This window comes from Pan troglodytes, chromosome 20 (assembly GCF_028858775.2).
Source record: "Pan troglodytes isolate AG18354 chromosome 20, NHGRI_mPanTro3-v2.0_pri, whole genome shotgun sequence".
NCBI lineage: Eukaryota > Metazoa > Chordata > Mammalia > Primates > Hominidae > Pan > Pan troglodytes.
In genome coordinates, this window is record NC_072418.2 from 9871824 (window position 1) to 9888148 (window position 16325).

Sequence of the window (16325 nt, forward strand, 5' to 3'; positions counted from 1 at the left end):
TCCCCCATCCACAGTAGCTGTAGCTCTACGGGGCTTGCAGCCACCCACCTGCACCTGGCAGGTCCTCTGCAAGCCCGCTGTCCCCTGGACTCCTCCCCTAAGTCACAGGCCATGTAAAGCCTCTTCCTGGTTATGCCCTGGTGCTTTGGGGCGGGATGAATGTCAGTGGCTCTCTCTCTTCCCCTCCTCGTCCTCCTGCACCACAAACAAGCTAAATCACTCCCAAAGTCAGAGACGGTCGTGGCGGCTGGTTCTGTAGAACCAGCGTCTGTGCCGGAGGCCGGCCTGCCTGGGAAGCACAGTTACCCACCCGACTCCTCTCCCTGCAGCTGCCCTGACGAGGAGGAGGGGCCCTTCAGCCTGCCCGAAGAGGAAAGGAAGGTGGTCGAGGCCCGCGCCACGAGACTCCGGGACTTTCAAGGTGAGGGGGAGACAGCGTGTGGGCACACCCCTTGTGTGGTGAGCCCTGGGCCCTCCATCAGGACTGGCCACAGAGGGTGAACTGCCCCCCAGGTGACCCGGTGTTTTCCCGTGGGCTGTGCCATGTCCTGCAGCTCTGTGAAGCATTAGAACGGGGCTGTGCCATGACATAGCGATCTCCAGAGGTCACTTAGCCCTTTGGGGGTATGTGGGAGAGGGAGGGAGGAGAGCCCAGGGGACCTGAGCCCCTTCCAGAGCCGACCGCACAGCCACACACGCCACCACCACCCCATCCTCGTGCAGCCAGGAGCTCAACAGGGCATCCCAGTCCCATACGAAGGAATAGCACAGGGTCCCCACAGCCTCCTTCCAGAGCTTCCTCCTCCCTGTTTAATTACACTATTGAGATGTAATTCACACACCACACCACTCACCCTCCCAAGCGTGGGGTTCAGTGGCATTTCAGTGCATTTCCAATTATGCAGCCAGAATCATGTTAACTTTAGAACATCCCACCACCCCAGAAAGAAGCCCCGTCCCCCTTAACAGTCACTCCCCACCCCACGCCCCAACCCTGGCAATAGGAATCTACTTCCTGTCCCTGTGGATTGGCCTGTCCTGGACATTCCACATAAATGGAGTCACACACTGCGCGGCCTTTTGGGTCTGGCTTCTCTTGGGGTGTGATGTTAAGGTTCATCCGCGTTCAGTGAGCACTTTGTCAAGAACAATTCCTGGTACCCTGTAGCCTGCAGCAAGCTCCCTTTTTCCCTTTCACTGTCTGTATTTTTTTTTTTTTAAACGGAGCCTCGCTCTGTCACCAGGCTGGAGTGCAGTGGCGTGATCTCAGCTTACTGCAAGCTCTGCCTATCAGGTCCAAGAGATTCTCCTGCCTCAGCCTCCCAAGTAGCTGGGACTATAGGCACCCGCCACCACGCCCCACTAATTTTTGTGTTTTTAGTAGAGATGGGGTTTCACCATGTTGGCCAGGATGGTCTCAATCTCTTGACCTCGTGATCTGCCTGCCTCGGCCTCCCAAAGTGCTGGGATTACAGGCGTGAGCCACCGCTCCCGGCCCTGTATTATTCATTTCTAAATTGGATAATACTAAAACAGTAAGTGGCCTGGTATGGTGGCTCATGCCTGTAATCCCTGCACTTTGGGAGGCTGAGGCAGATGGATCACTGGAAGCCAGCAGTTTGAGACCAGCCTGGACAACATGGCGAAACCCTGTCTCTACAAAAAATTTAAAAATTAGGCTGGGTGCGGTGGCTCACGCCTGTAATCCCAGCACTTTGGGAGGCCAAAGCAGGTGGATCATTTGAGATCAGGAGTTTGAGACCAGCCTGGCCAAGATGGCAAAACCCCGTTTCTACTAAAAATACAAAAAATTAGCCAGGCATGGTGGTGCGTGCCTATAGTCCCAGCTACTTGGGAGGCTGAGGCAGGAGAATCGCTTGAACCCGGGAGGTGGAGGTTGCAGTGAGCCGAGATTGTGCCACTGCACTCCAGCCTGGGCGACAGAGCGAGACTCCGTCTCAAAAGAAGAAGGAAGGAAAGAAAGAAAGGGAGGACGGAAAATTTAGTTTTCTAAGGCTCTAAGTTGGTCCCAGACTAATAAACGGGCCTGACACAGTCCTCACTCACACCCTACTGTGTTTGATTTTATTTTATTTCTTTTAGAGACAGGATCTTGCTTTCTTGGCCAGGCTGGAGTACAGTAGTGCAGTCATAGCTCACTGCAGCCTTGAACTCCTGGGCTCAAGCGATCCTCCTGCCTCATTTCCCAGGCATGCCCCACCACAACCAGCTAATTTTTTATTTGTAGAGACAGAGTCTCATTATGTTGTCCAGGCTGGTCTCGAACTCCAGGCTGCAAGAGTCCTCCTACCTTGGCCTCCCTAAGTACTGGGATCGCAGGCCTGAGCCACCACAGCTAACCTGATTTTTATAACAAGGGGGAAAATAATCAGAGGACAAGGCCATGCCCTCCCCTACCTCCCAGGAATGCAGGACACAAGGGGGCAGCCTACCTCAGGGCAGGGCCAGCGGGGGTCCTCATCCTTAGGCCAGTCCCCGGGGCTCAGACGATTCCAGGGAAGGCCGACCCGGCTGACTGCCACCTCCACCACCACTCTGCAGAGCGGTTGAGCATGAAAGACCAGCTGATCGCACAGAGCCTCCTAGAGAAACAGCAGATCTACCTGGAGATGGCTGAGATGGGCGGCCTCGAAGACCTGCCCCAGCCCCGAGGCCTATTCCGTGGAGGGGACCCATCCGAGACCCTGCAGGGGGAGCTAATTCTCAAGTCGGCCATGAGCGAGAGTAAGTTGGCTGCCCACACCTCAAGGGTGCAGTCTTGCCTGGGTGGGCTCCTCAGGGAACCCCAGGCCAGGCTCACGGCTCATTGTGGCCGACGCGGCACCCTGTCCAGGACAGGCTTCTATCTGGGGGGGCCCAGGAGCAGCACTGACCGTCCCCCGGTGCCTGTGAGAGCCAGAAGGACCTTAGACATAATCTGGGCCAAGCCCCTCCTTGCAGACATAAAGCACTTTCTCCCCCTTCAACAACCGCTCCGATGCTCCCTGCATGCAGAGGCTCTAAGCCGGGCCGTGGGGAGGATCTGAAGTTGACTGAGACTGGTTCCCTACCCACCAGAGGTTCCTCTTCTTCCTGGGAGGTGGGTCCTGGTCATATCCCCAGAAAAACACACGCACACTCCCTCAGTGGGTCCCCACGCACAGCTCTAACACAGCCGCCAGGCCCCTGGGCTGGCCGCTTGGGCAGGCAGTCAGCGCCCAGTCTGCTCTTTCTTTTTTTCTTTTTTTTTTTTTTTTTGAGATGGAGTCTCGCTTTGTCACCCAGGCTGGAGTGCAGTGGCGTGATCTCGGCTCACTGCAACCTCCACCTCCTGGGTTTAAGTAATTCTGCCTCAGCCTCCTGGGTAGCTGGGATTACAGGCACCCACCACCACGCCCGGCTAATTTTTGTATTTTTAGTAGAGATGGGGTTTCACCATGTTGGCCAGGCTGGTCTCGAACTCCTGACCTCAGATGATCCACCCTCCTCTGCCTCCCAAGGTGCTGGGATTATAGGCGTGAGCCACCGCGCCCTGCCTCAATCTGCTCTTTCAACAGTGAGGGAAGCCGACTCAGCCCCTGCCTTCCAGAGCCTTTCCGCAGAATAAGAAGGCAGAGACGGGGGTCAGTCTTTCTCCCTCCAGGCCCACTGACATCCTTCCACCCGGCTCCAGCGGCCATTCTTCTTGGCCCCCTGGGGACATTCTCATATCCTGCACCTTGGCCTGGAATGTTCTTCTCCCCACCTCTGTGCCTGGCCACAGCCTGTTGGTCCTAGAGGGCTTTCTGTAGACAGCCCTTCCCCACAAAGTCACTCTCCCATATGGCCATTGTCACACAATCAGTGTATGGTCATTGTCATATAACACACCAAGTGTTTCCTGCTGGCCCTGGGCAGGGCCACATCCAGCATTCGCCAGCCCCTGGCCCAGGGCGGCCTGGTGGAAGGAGCTGCAGGAGCCTGTACCCGCCCTCCCCATGGCTGCCCCACAGCCCTGTCCTCTCACTCAGACGCAGATTGGCCTGTCCTGGTGGCCGTACCTGAAGTAAGGGTGTGCACAGGGACAGTGGGGCTGAAGTCCCATGGCAGACAGAGGGGGGCAGGCGATCACCACCCCAGTGAGTCCCTCCGTCTACCCCGGTCTCGCTGCCCCAGCGTTCCATATTCCCCCAGCACACTTCCACAGGGCGACCCGTGCCTCCTGTCCCCTTCCTTCCACAGTCGAGGGCATCCAGAGCCTGATCTGCAGGCGGCTGGGCAGCGCCAATGGCCAGGTGGAAGACGGAGGCAGCTCCACAGGCCCGCCCAGGAGGGCTGAGACCTTCGCGAGCTACGACTGCACAAACAGCCCCACCAAGAGTAAGAGCGGGGCCGTCTCCCCTCCTGCCTCCAGGGCCGCCCCTCAGGATGCACATTAACTTGTATGGGGTTTCTTTTGTTGTTGTTGAGACAGTCTTGCTCTGTCACCCAGGCTGGAGTGCAGTGGCGCAATCTCGGCTCTCTGCAACCTCTGCCTCCTGGGTTCAAGTGATTCTCCTGCCTCAGCCTACCAAGTAGCTGGGACTATAAGCACACGCCACCACGCCTGGCTACTTTTTGTATTTTTAGTAGAAATGGGTTTTCACCATGTTGGTCAGGCTGGTCTCAAACTCCTGACTTCAGGTGATCCGCCCACCTCAGCCTCCCAAAGTGCTGGGATTGCAGGTGTGAGCCACCGCGCCCAGCCGATTGTCTGGAACCTTCTGAAACCCTCCAGACATCATTGGTTGTGTTGTGACAGCAGCACCCAGACCAGCCTGCCCCTCTCCAGCAGGCATCTGTGCTGCAGACGCCACCATTCGGGACCAGCCTGGGTTTCCTACCTGGGCAGGGGCTGGGGGTGGACTGGGAAGCTTCCCCCTCCCCACGGGATGGCAGCATCCTCACGCCCCTGGCTTGGGGTTCTCAGATGGCAGTTTCAAGAAGAAAGTCAGCAGCACTGATCCCAGGCCCCGAGACTGGCGAGGCCCCCCAAACAGCCCGGACTTGAAGCTCAGTGACAGTGACATTCCTGGGAGCTCTGAGGAATCGCTGCAGGTGGTACGTGGATATCCATTTGCTTGGTACAGTCTGAGTCGTCATAAGGATTCATGTGTGTGAGCAGCTTCTGCTGGGGTTGTCCAGTTTTAGTCTTATTAGCATCGACAAGCATTGTTTGTTTTGTGGTGAATAACAGTATCTCAGCCCAGATTAACACACTGGCAGGTGATTTCTTCCTGCAGCCTCCCGGGAAAAGCAAAGAGGTCCCCAAGAGGAAGGCTGGGGAGGGGACAGGCTCAGGGCACTCACCATGGCTTCATCAACAGGCGAGGAACCCCCTACAGGGACCACCAGCTTTCAGCCGGGGCAGGTGTGGTGGTGCCTACCAGATGCCAGATCTCCCCGGCTGTTCCTTTGCCTTTGAATCAGAAAGCCAGGTGCCTACTCGGCCCTGCCCAGGTTAGGGGGTCAGAGGCCAAGGCCAGCTGCCTCTGATCAGCTCCGAGGCTTGGACTTGCTGGCACGCAGGCCTCATAGCCAAGCCCACTCTACCTCCCAGGAGGCCCCAGCCCCTCATTTTCCAAACACCCAGATTTGTACAAGTCAGATGACCAGCAGGGCCTGTGTTCCCAGTCATGACCCGGTCCTGGGTCCTTCCTGTTATCCACACTAAGAGATGTATTTTCAATAATAAGCAGGGGCCGGGTGCAGTGCCTCACACCCATAATCCCAGTGTTTTGGGAGACCGGGGTGGGAGGATCACTTTTTTTTTTTTTTTTTTTTTTTTTGGAGACAAGGTCTCACTCTGTCACCCAGGCTTGAGGGCAGTGGCGTGATCACAGCTCACACAGCCTCTAACTCCTAGGCTCAAGCAATCCTCCCACCTCAGCCTCCCAAGTAGCTGAGACTACAGGTGCACGCCCCCACACCTGACTAATTTTTTAAATGTTTGGTAGATACAGGGTCTCACTATGTTGCCCAGGCTGGTTTCCAACTCCTGGGCTCAAGCAATCCTCCTGCCTTGGCCTCCCAAAGTGTTGGGATTACAGGCAAGGCCGCCATGCCTGGCCTTGGGAGGATCACTTGAGGCCATGAGTTTGAGACCAGCCTGGGCAACATAGCAAGACCACATGTCGACAAAATATTTTTAAAATAGCTGATCCTTTGGCTGGGTGCGGTGGCTCATGCCTGTAATCCCAGCACTTCAGGAGGCCGACTCGGGTGATCACTTGAGTCCAGGGTTTGAGACCAGCCTGGCTAACATGGTGAAACCCTGTCTCTACTAAAAATATAAAAATTAGCTGGACGTGGTGGTGGATACCTGTAATCCCAGCTACTCAGGAGGCTGAGGCAGGAGAATCGCTTGAACCTAGGAGGTGGAGGTTGCAGTGAGCCGAGATTGCACCACTGCACTCTAGCCTGGGTGACCAAGCAAGACTTTGTTTCAAAAAAGTTAAAAATAGCTGCTGGGTGTGGTGGCTCACGCCTGTAATCCCAGCACTTTGGGAAGCCAAGGCAGGTGGATCACCTGAGGTCAGGAATTCGAGACCAGCCTGACCAACATGGTGAAACCCCGCCTCTACCAAATATACAAAATTAGCCGGGCGTGGTGGCACATTCGAGTAATCCCAGCTATTTGGGAGGCTGAGGCAGGAGAATCACTTGAACCAGGAAGGTGGTGGTTTCAGTGAGCTGAGATCGTGCCATTGCACTCCAGCCTGGGCAATGAGCAAAACTCCATCTCAAAAAAAAAAAAAAAATTAAAAATAGCTGATCCTGGTGGTGCACACCTGTAGTCCCAGCTACTCAGGAGGCCGAGGTGGGAGGATCAGGCCACTACACTCTAGAGCAAGGCCCTGTCTCAAAAAAAAAAAGAAGCCAGGCATGGTGGCTCATGCCTGTAATCCCAGCACTTTGGGAGGCCGAGGCGGGCGGATCACCTGAGGTCAGGAGTTTGAGACCAGCCTGGCCAACATGGTGAAACTCCGTTTCTACTAAAAATACACAAAATTAGCCAGGCGTGGAGGCTCGAGCCTATAATCCCAATTACTCGGGAGGTTGAGGCAGAAGAATTGCTTGAACCCGGGAGGTGGAGGGTGCAGTGAGCCGAGATCGCGCCACTGCACTCCAGCTTGGGCAACAAGAGCAGAATTCCGTCTCAAAAAAAAAAAAAAAAAAAAGTTAAAAAAAAAAAAAAAAGAAGATGAAGAAGAAGAAGCAGGCTTGAGTCTAGTCGGATGGGTCTTGAGCCGCTCTCTCTGGTTTGACGGTGTCCTCTTCCCAGGTGGAGGCGCCAGGCACGGAATCCGATCCCCGTCTGTCCACCGTCCTGGAGTCGGAGGTAGGCGCCCACGGGTCTCCATCTCCCCAGGGCCTTGTGCACGCGCGTGTGGCCTCAGCCCGATAACTAGCATCAATCTCCCTCTCCTCTCCGCAGCTTGTCCAGCGGATCCAGACACTGTCCCAGCTGCTCCTGAACCTTCAGGTACAGGGGCGGGGTGGGGCCGGCCACGCGTGCCCTTTCCTGGTTGGCTGGGGTGCAGGTGCGGCTCTCACTCGCCTGGCCCTGGCCCTCCGCAGGCGGTAATCGCCCACCAGGACAGCTATGTGGAGACGCAGCGGGCTGCCATCCAGGAGCGGGAGAAGCAGTTCCGGCTGCAGTCGACGCGTGGGAACCTGCTGCTGGAGCAGGAGCGGCAACGCAACTTCGAGAAGCAGCGGGAGGAGCGCGCGGCCCTGGAGAAGCTGCAGAGCCAGCTGCGGCAGGAGCAGCAGCGCTGGGAGCGCGAGCGCCAGTGGCAGCACCAAGAGCTGGAGCTTGCGGGCGCGCGGCTGCAGGAGCGTGAGGGCGAGGCGCGGCAGCTACGCGAGCGGCTGGAGCAGGAGCGGGCCGAGCTGGAGCGCCAGCGCCAGGCCTACCAGCACGACCTGGAGCGGCTGCGCGAGGCCCAGCGTGCCGTGGAGCGTGAGCGGGAGCGCCTGGAGCTGCTGCGCCGCCTCAAGAAGCAGAACACCGCGCCAGGCGCGCTGCCACCCGACACACTGGCCGAGGTGAGCGCGCAGCAGCCAGTGTGCGCAGGTTGGGGGTGACCGGTTTGCACGTGCATTTGCACGAGTGCATGCAGGTGACACAGGGTTCGCGGGTGCATGCGTGCAGGAGTGTAAGAGCAAACGGCACAAGATACCCTTGCATTAACAGCTCATGCCGCAGTGCAGAACCTTTCTCAGAGCTGGCTAAATGCTTAACAGGACGCTGTTGCTCAAAACATGCCATAAATGTTAGAAACTTCTTTTAAAAAAATGCACTCCTGTAATCCCAGCACTTTGGACGGTGGAGGCAGGCGGATTGCTTGAGCGCAGGAGTTCCAGGCCAGCCTGGGTAACATGGCGAAACTCCATCTCTACAAAAAAATACAAAAATGAGCTAGGCATGGTGGCATGCACCTGTGGTCCCCGCTACTTGGAATGCTGAGGTGGGAGGATCACTTGAGCCCGGGAGAATGAGGCTGCCATGAGCCGTGATCACGCCACTGCACTCCAGCCTGGGCAACAGAGTGAGACCCCGTCTCAAAAAAAAAATGAAGCTGGGTGCCATGGTGTGCACCCTAGCTACTCGGGAGGCTGAGGCCGGAGGATTGCTTGAGGCTAGGTATTTGAGACCAGCCTGGGCCACGTAGTGAGACCTCGTCTCTAAAAAAAAAAATACAAAAATTAGCAGGGCGTGGTGGCACATACCTGTAATCCCAACTACTTGGGAGGCTGAGGCAGGGGGATCATTTGAGCCCAAGAGGCTCAAGAGCTATGATTGTGCCACTGCACTCTAGCCTGGGTGACAGAGCAAGACTGTGTCTCTGAAAACAAATCTATAAACCATGGGTTCTGTGAACAGATGTGGACACAGATGTGTGAGATGTTTGTATATGAGTGTGTGACAGTATGGGTGCCACTGAGTGCCACCACAAGTCTGCACATTTAGCAGGGGTTGGGGATGGGCAATGACCAGCAGCTCCTTCAGGCTGCACCTGGCTCTGTCCAGAACAGGAGAGGTCAAGGGTCTCCTGTGCAGGACCCTCGGGGGCTCTCCAGAGGCCGCACAGCAGGAACCTCACATTGGATGTATCTGCTGTTGTCCCCTCAGGCCCAGCCCCCAAGCCACCCTCCCAGCTTCAACGGGGAAGGGCTGGAGGGCCCTCGGGTGAGCATGCTGCCGTCCGGCGTGGGGCCAGAGTACGCAGAGCGCCCCGAGGTGGCTCGCCGGGACAGCGCCCCCACCGAGAGCCGGCTGGCCAAGAGCGATGTGCCCATCCAGCTGCTCAGCGCCACCAACCAGTTCCAGAGGCAGGCGGCCGTGCAGCAGCAGATCCCCACCAAGCTGGCGGCCTCCACCAAGGGTGGCAAGGACAAGGGCGGCAAGAGCAGGGGCTCTCAGCGCTGGGAGAGCTCAGGTGAGCCGGCCCCGCCCCTTCGCCTGGGCCTGGAAGGTGCAACTGGTCAGGCTCTAGCGGCTCGCTGGGAGCCAGGAAATTCGGGACACCTGTGCCATCCTCTGGAGAGGAAAACCAGAAGGCACAGCTGGCATCGTGGCTGAGGCCACCCCACACAGGGCCGTGTTTGGTCTCCAGGCCCAAAACTGAGATGATCCACCCTGTGTCTTCCCCACCTCAACCCTCAAAACAGTGGGATGGGGACCAGGAGCCTTAGAAAGGGACACGGGCAAGAAGGCAGAGATCCCTGGCCACGTGGGATCAGCACAGCCGGGACAGGGACAGGTGCAGGCGCCTCTGCTCATTGTCCCGGTTCCACAGAGCCGTTCCACAGAGCGGGACACGGAGCCCAGAGCAGCCCCGGTGTTTCCACGGAGGATGCCCAGGAGCTCCTCTGGGGGACACCTCCCTGGGGGACAACCAGGGATGTTCTGGGATGTTCTCTGAAGATGAAGGGTGTGTCCTGTGGTCACTAGGGCCTGTGCTATTTCCACAGGAGGCTCAGCCTCCTCTCCAGATGCCGGGTGACTCTGCAGGTCCTTCCGCAGCGAGGTTGGGGCCGTTCTCCCTGATTCTGGGGCTCGGCATCTGAGCAGCTCAGGTCACGGGATCCAGGCCGCCCGTGGGAAGTGTCAGGTGGGGGTGGCCAGGCCCCTCTGCCCTCGGAGGCTGCCCTGGCGGGTGGGGACAGCTGGCCAGCCTGGAGCTGGCCCAAATACCTTCTCTCTTCCAGCGTCCTTCGACCTGAAGCAGCAGCTGCTGCTCAACAAGCTCATGGGGAAAGATGAGAGCACCTCACGGAACCGCCGCTCACTGAGCCCTATCCTGCCCGGCAGACACAGCCCTGCGCCCCCACCAGGTGAGCCCCCACCCCCTGACACGAGCCCAGTCCCAGGGCAGCGGGGCTGCGGCACCACCCGGCGACTGCTCAGTCTGAACCCTCTCTCTGTTCCAGACCCTGGCTTCCCCGCCCCAAGCCCACCACCAGCTGACAGCCCCTCCGAGGGCTTCTCTCTCAAGGCCGGGGGCACAGCCCTCCTGCCCGGGCCGCCAGCCCCCTCGCCACTGCCGGCCACGCCACTCAGCGCCAAGGAGGACGCCAGCAAAGACGACATCATCTTCTTCTGAAAGGGCCGCGACTCAAGGTGCAAGGCCCCTCCCAGCCCTGCTCACCCTTCCTGCTCTCTGGGGACCCCCATGGGGTCACCATGCCCACCCAGCTGTCCCCTCCTCTTCCCTAGCAAACCACCGATGACCGCCTGGCAGGGGCCGGCCTGTCGGTGCTCTGGGCCTCGCAGCTGTTTCTGTAGGGTTAGCGGTGGTGCCGGGGTCACTTTCTGAATCTCTCTTTTTTTTTTTTTCTCAAAAAGGAAAGTTTTTAATGGAAAGTTGAGCCAGAACTAAACCAGGGAGCTGTCTGAAATCATAGCACCCCATCCGGGTGGCAGGGAGATCAACTCCGAGCTGTTTTTCCGAGGCAGTGAGGAATGGTGCCGGCTCTGCACGGAGCTGAGGACAGGACAGACCTTGCTTTGAGAAGGAGCTGCCGGCCGGGGCCACGCTCCACCACCGCCGCGCGACAGTGGAGCCAAGGGTTAGGGCACCAGGAGGGGCCAGGTGGCGTCGGCAGCATCTGTCCCCAGAATCAGGCAAAATCCACTTCCCAAACAGAGCCCCACGCAGGTTCACCGTGAACCTCAGGGCCAGGGAATGAGCGAGGCACGGGGGCATGGGCAGAGAGGGCCACGGGGCAGGGCCCACTGAGGGAACATCAGTGGCCCTCCAGTCAGGTTCTGTGGGTTTGGAAGCCCATCGTGAAAGGGGCTGACCTTTGCCCCTTTTTACTTGGCATTGGTTTTGAAACCAGCTGTTTCCCAAACTCTGCTTCCCAAGGGCAACCGTTGCTGTTCACACGCTCAGCCTGTCTGGGGGAGCGGGCCTCTAGCTTCAGCCAGGGCGGGTACACACCCTGGGCACAGGGTCCTCAGCCCCCGGGAAATGAGCTCCCAGGGCTGGCGTCCCACCTTCCAGGTGGGGGCTGGCACATCACAGACTGTCGAGAGCGCCATGTCCCAGGGCATGCAGAGGAAGCACCTAGAGACGTTGCAGCAAGTGGACAAGTGGCCGCTGTGCGGGCCCCTCGCTTGTAGTGAGTTGTTGCAGCTCACGGTCCGTCCCCTGGAGGGGTGGAGGAAGGAGGTGTTGGGCAGCGTCAAAGGTGCTGGGACATCCCAGGGTGGTGAGATCCATCCATGATCCGGCTCCGGTGGAGAAAGGGCCCATGTCAAGCCTTGTTCTGTACCCCAAGCATTGGTGGCAGGACTGGGTCCTGGCTGATCGTCCTTGTTCCCAGTGGGGTACATGTGAGCCCCTGCCAGGGCCAAGTCCTTCTCCCGAACCCAGGGTCCTGGGAACTGCAGATCCTGGGGGGATTCAGCCCTTCTCCCACTGTGTTGGCAGAGGCACTCCTGTGACGCTGCATACAGTGAACAGGGACATTCCCGCCACTTGGGGACAGACGGGCACAGGGGAGGGGAAACTCCATCAGGAAGTGCTCCCCTGGGCAGAGGCGCCCACTGGGTGCTGTGGGCTCAGGAGGGGGCGGGGCAGGAGCTGGTGCCAACCGGGAACCAGAGCCCCACAGCCATACAGCCCATTGGTGACAAGGTCCTGAGAACACAGTGAGTGGCCAGGTGTCCCCAGGCTCCTGGCCCCTCCGACGACCTCAACTCTGCCCAGCCCGGTCCCTGGCCATCAGCAACGCTGTCCGCACCCCGTCAGATCCCATGTGTGCCATGTTTATCATCAGTGTTTTGTATTTTTGTACTGAGTATGGGAGCACTTTACAGAAGCTGACTGTACATTCCTGTTCTGTTGTGACGAGAACATTCCCAGACCCTGGCACCCTCCTGAGCCGGCATGTGCCGGTCCAGCCCCCGAGATGCCACAATTCCTTGGATGGGGGAGAAGTTCAAGGAATTTCTGCTCGGCCACGCGGTGGGAACCCCGCGTCCCCGCCATGTGGCAGAGGGGTCTCAGTCGTGCCAGGCATCGGGCGGCAGCGCCAACAGCCCTTCCCTCGCCAGTGCCCCTCGGCCACTCCTGGGGTGGAGCCCGATTTTATTTGTAAAGTTGACAGTCGAGCAAATGTTCATATTTTCATGGGATCTGCACACGTCTTTGTCAGTTGTGGTCATGATCTTAGTCACCTGCTAATTATTTTTACAATGATTACAACATTTCCTCACTGCGGGATATTTCTGACCCGCTTTAGAACTTAAGACCTGATTCTAGCAATAAACGTGTCCAAGATGAGCGGTGACTGGCGTGCACGTTCTTGGAGGTTTTGTTTGAGGATTTTCTTCTGCCCAAACGTTGCTGCAGGAGTAGCAGGTTCTGGTGGGGGCTCCCCATGGCTCCTGCCCCTCAGCTCGCCCCCCTGCCCTCCGTGTCCTGCTTAACGCTCTGAAGACCCCTTCAGGTCCAGTCCCCAGGAGTTGTTGGGGGTTTTGTTTTTGTTTTTGTTTCTGTTTTATTTTGGTTTGTTTTTTTGAGACAGAGTCTTGCTCTGTTGCCCAGGCCGGAGACCAGTGGCAGGATCTCAGCTCACTGCAACCTCTGCCTCCCGGGTTCAAGCACTTCTCCTGCCTCAGCCTCCGGAGTAGCTGGGATTACAGGTGCCCACCACCACGCCCGGCTAATTTTTGTATTTTTTTAGTAGACACAGGGTTTCACCATGTTGGCGAGGCTGGTCTCGAACTCCTGACCTCAAGTGATCTGCCCGCCTCAGCCTCCCAAAGTGCTGGGATTACGGGCACAGGGCAGGAGTGGGGCGTGGAGGTGCCTGTGGAGGGTCCTGCCCACCGGGTACACTTCAGGCTTTGGTGGCGCCTCCAGAAAAATCTTTTTGCTTTTAATCCACAATAACCGCAAAGGCTGGAACTTTCACTTCGTCCATCTGGGGTGAGAGGCAGCTTGGCCGTGAGTGTGAAATCATCATTTCCACCTGGTCTGAGTCCCAGTCCAGTGAGGCGAGGACCCTGCTGTTTCAACAGAGGGTTTCCCATCACGAGGGGACTAGGTGTAAAGTCGATCACTAGGTCACTAGGAAGCGCAAAAAGGGAACTCTCAGGCAGCACTGTCCACCAGGAAGATGATGCAGGCCACGTGTGGAATTTTTCATTTTTAGTAGCCATATTAAAAAAGTAAAAGGAGGGCCGGGCACAGTGGCTCATCCCTGTAATCCCAGCATTTTGGGGAGGTGGGGGCTGAGGCAGGAGGATCGCTTGAGCCCAGGAGTTCAAGACCAGCCTGGGCAACATAGTGAAACCCCTTCACAAAAAAATTTAAAAATTAGCCAGGTTGGCCGGGCGCGGTGGCTCACGCCTGTAATCCCAGCACTTTGGGAAGCCAAGGTGGGCAGATCACGAGGTCAGGAGATCGAGACCATCCTGGCTAACAAGGTGAAACCCCGTCTCAACTAAAAATACAAAAATCAGCTGGGCGTGGTGGCGGGCGCCTGTAGTCCCAGCTACTCGGGAGGCTGAAGCAGGAGAATGGCGTGAACCCAGGAGGCGGAGCTTGCGGTGAGCCGAGATTGCGCCACTGCACTCAGCCTAGACAACAGAGCGAGACTCTGTCTCAAAAAAAAAAAAAAAAAATTAGCCAGGTATGGTGGCGTGCACCTGTAATCCCAGCTACACAGGAGGCCAAGGCAGGAGGATTGCTTGAGCCTAGGGGTTCAAAGTGAGCTGTGATTGTGCCACTGCACTCCAGCCTGGGCAACATGGTGAGACCCTGTCTCTAAGAGCTTAAAAAAAAAAAAAAAGGAAATTTGGGGGATAGAAAAAAGAAATGAAATTTTAAAAAAAAGAAAAAGAAAAAGGGCTGGGCGCGGTGGCTCACGCCTGTAATCCCAGCACTTTGGAAGGCCGAGGCAGGCAGATCACCTGAGGTCAGGAGTTTGAGACCAGCCTAGCCAACATGTTGAAGCCCCATCTCTACTAAAAACACAAAAATCAGCCGGGCGTGGTGGCAAACACCTGTAATTCCAGCTACTCTGGGGGCTGAGGCAAGAGAATCGGTTGAACCTGGAGGCGGAGGTTGCAGTGAGCCGAGATTGCACCATTGCACTCCAGCCTGGGGGACAACAGTGAGACTTCGTCTCAAAAAAAAAAGAAAAAAAGGATGTAATTAATTTATTACATTTTTATTTATTTTTTTGACATGGAGTCTTGCTCTGTCACCCAGGCTGGAGTGCAGTGGCACGCTATCTTGACTCACTGCAACCGCCGCCTCCCGGGTTCAAGTGATTGTCCTGCCTCAGCCTCTCGAGTAGCTGGGATTACAGGCGCCCACCATCATGCCCGGCTAATTTCTGCATTTTTGTAGAGATGGAGTTTCACCATGTTGACCAGGCTGGTCTTGAACTCCTGACCTCAGGTGATCTGCCTGTCTCGGCCTCCCAAAGTGCTGGGATTACAGGCGTGAGCCACCGTGCCTGGTCTATTTTTTATTTTTTCTTCATTGTGGTCAAATGCACACAACATACACATCTGCGTGTGTGTGTGTGTGTGTGTGTGTGTGTGTGTGTGTCTCTCCCCCTACCCTCTGATTTGCTCCACCCCAACCCCAGCCGTCCTCTGACCTCTGCCTAGCTGACCCCTCCACTGGGATGCCCCCAGCCTTCCTCAGCACTCCTTATGGGCCCTGGGGGGCTTGGAGGCACCCTAAAATGAGATGTTCTGCAAAGAGGGCCTGTAGTGGCTGGGCACGGTGGCCCACGCCTGTAATCCCAGCACTTTGGGAGGCCGAAGTGGGTGAATCACTTGAGCACAGGAGTTCAAGACCAGCCTGGGCAACATGGTGAAACCCCGTTTCTACTAAAAATACAAAATTAGCCAGGCATGCTTGGGCGTGCCTGTAGTCCCAGCTACTCGGGAGGCTGAGGCAGAGAATTGCTTGAACCCAGGAGGTGGAGGTTGCAGTGAGCCGAGATCGCGCCACTGCACTCCAGCCTAGGCGACAGAGTGACTCTGTCTCAAAAAAGAGGGCCCGTAGTCTTTAAGGTTCACAAAGGGGTCTGTTCCCAGCCCCTAAAAGGTTGAGAACCACTGGACCAGAATGGGCAACGCAGGGACAGAGTAGTGGTCACCAAGCCTGGGGGCTGCGGGTGGGAAACAGCTGAGGGGTGTGAGGTTTCTCTCTGGGGTGATGGAGTGTTCTAAGGTTGATTGTGGCTCTGCTTGCACGACTGTGAATGTACTAAAAGCCACTGAACTGTCCCCCTTCTGTGGATAAATTTTATATGTGAATTATATTTCCATAAAACTGTTTAAACACACACACACACACACACACACACACACACACACAACCACTGGACCAGCTGAGAGCGTGGGAGAGCGGCCTCCCTTTCTGGAAGCATCCAACCTGTCTGCTCTGTGCCTGGGCTCCACATCGTCAGTGTCCAAGGCCTTCCCAGCCCAGGCTGTATCCCTGAAGGTGGCTTGCTTTTCCTCCTGGCACCTGTGACCAGGTGGTCATGTGGCTTCCCCACACAGAGGCGCTGCTCCAAGGGCCCCACAGGTATGAGCTGGTAAGTAGTTGGGTCTCCAGGTAGACAATGAGATGCCCTAATCATGCAGGTGCTGCTAGGGGCTGGGAAGGAGGCCTCTGCTGAGGGCCAGGACAGGCCTGCACCCCCGACAAGGGAAAGAAGGGGAAAACCCACCAAGCCTGGCCCACTCGTGAGTCCTGGGCAGAAGAAGCCCCCACAGATGGGTTCTCCCGCACCCGTGTGATCCTGAGCAGTCCCCGGCC

At 57.1% G+C, this 16325-nt stretch overlaps 1 protein-coding gene across 14 annotated transcripts in view; it reads left to right on the plus strand.

The window, feature by feature from the left end:
• ARHGEF18 (Rho/Rac guanine nucleotide exchange factor 18) overlaps window positions 1-12818 on the plus strand; it is a 131491-nt gene extending 118673 nt beyond the window's left edge. For 6 of the 14 annotated variants that reach the window (XM_063800470.1, XM_016934859.4, XM_016934860.4 and 3 more), the window contains 10 exons: window positions 330-421; window positions 2563-2745; window positions 4222-4359; window positions 4949-5079; window positions 7304-7360; window positions 7457-7504; window positions 7600-8070; window positions 9158-9464; window positions 10237-10362; window positions 10459-12818. In XM_063800470.1, the coding sequence (XP_063656540.1) occupies window positions 330-421; window positions 2563-2745; window positions 4222-4359; window positions 4949-5079; window positions 7304-7360; window positions 7457-7504; window positions 7600-8070; window positions 9158-9464; window positions 10237-10362; window positions 10459-10631 (1726 nt within the window). In that variant the 3' untranslated portion in view covers window positions 10632-12818. Of the gene's footprint in view, window positions 1-329; window positions 422-2562; window positions 2746-4221; window positions 4360-4948; window positions 5080-7303; window positions 7361-7456; window positions 7505-7599; window positions 8071-9157; window positions 9465-10236; window positions 10363-10435 lie in introns of all 14 variants that reach the window. The other 8 variants (XM_063800471.1, XM_063800472.1, XM_016934856.3 and 5 more) reach the window with 3 other exon arrangements.
• The last annotated feature ends 3507 nt before the right edge of the window (window positions 12819-16325 follow it).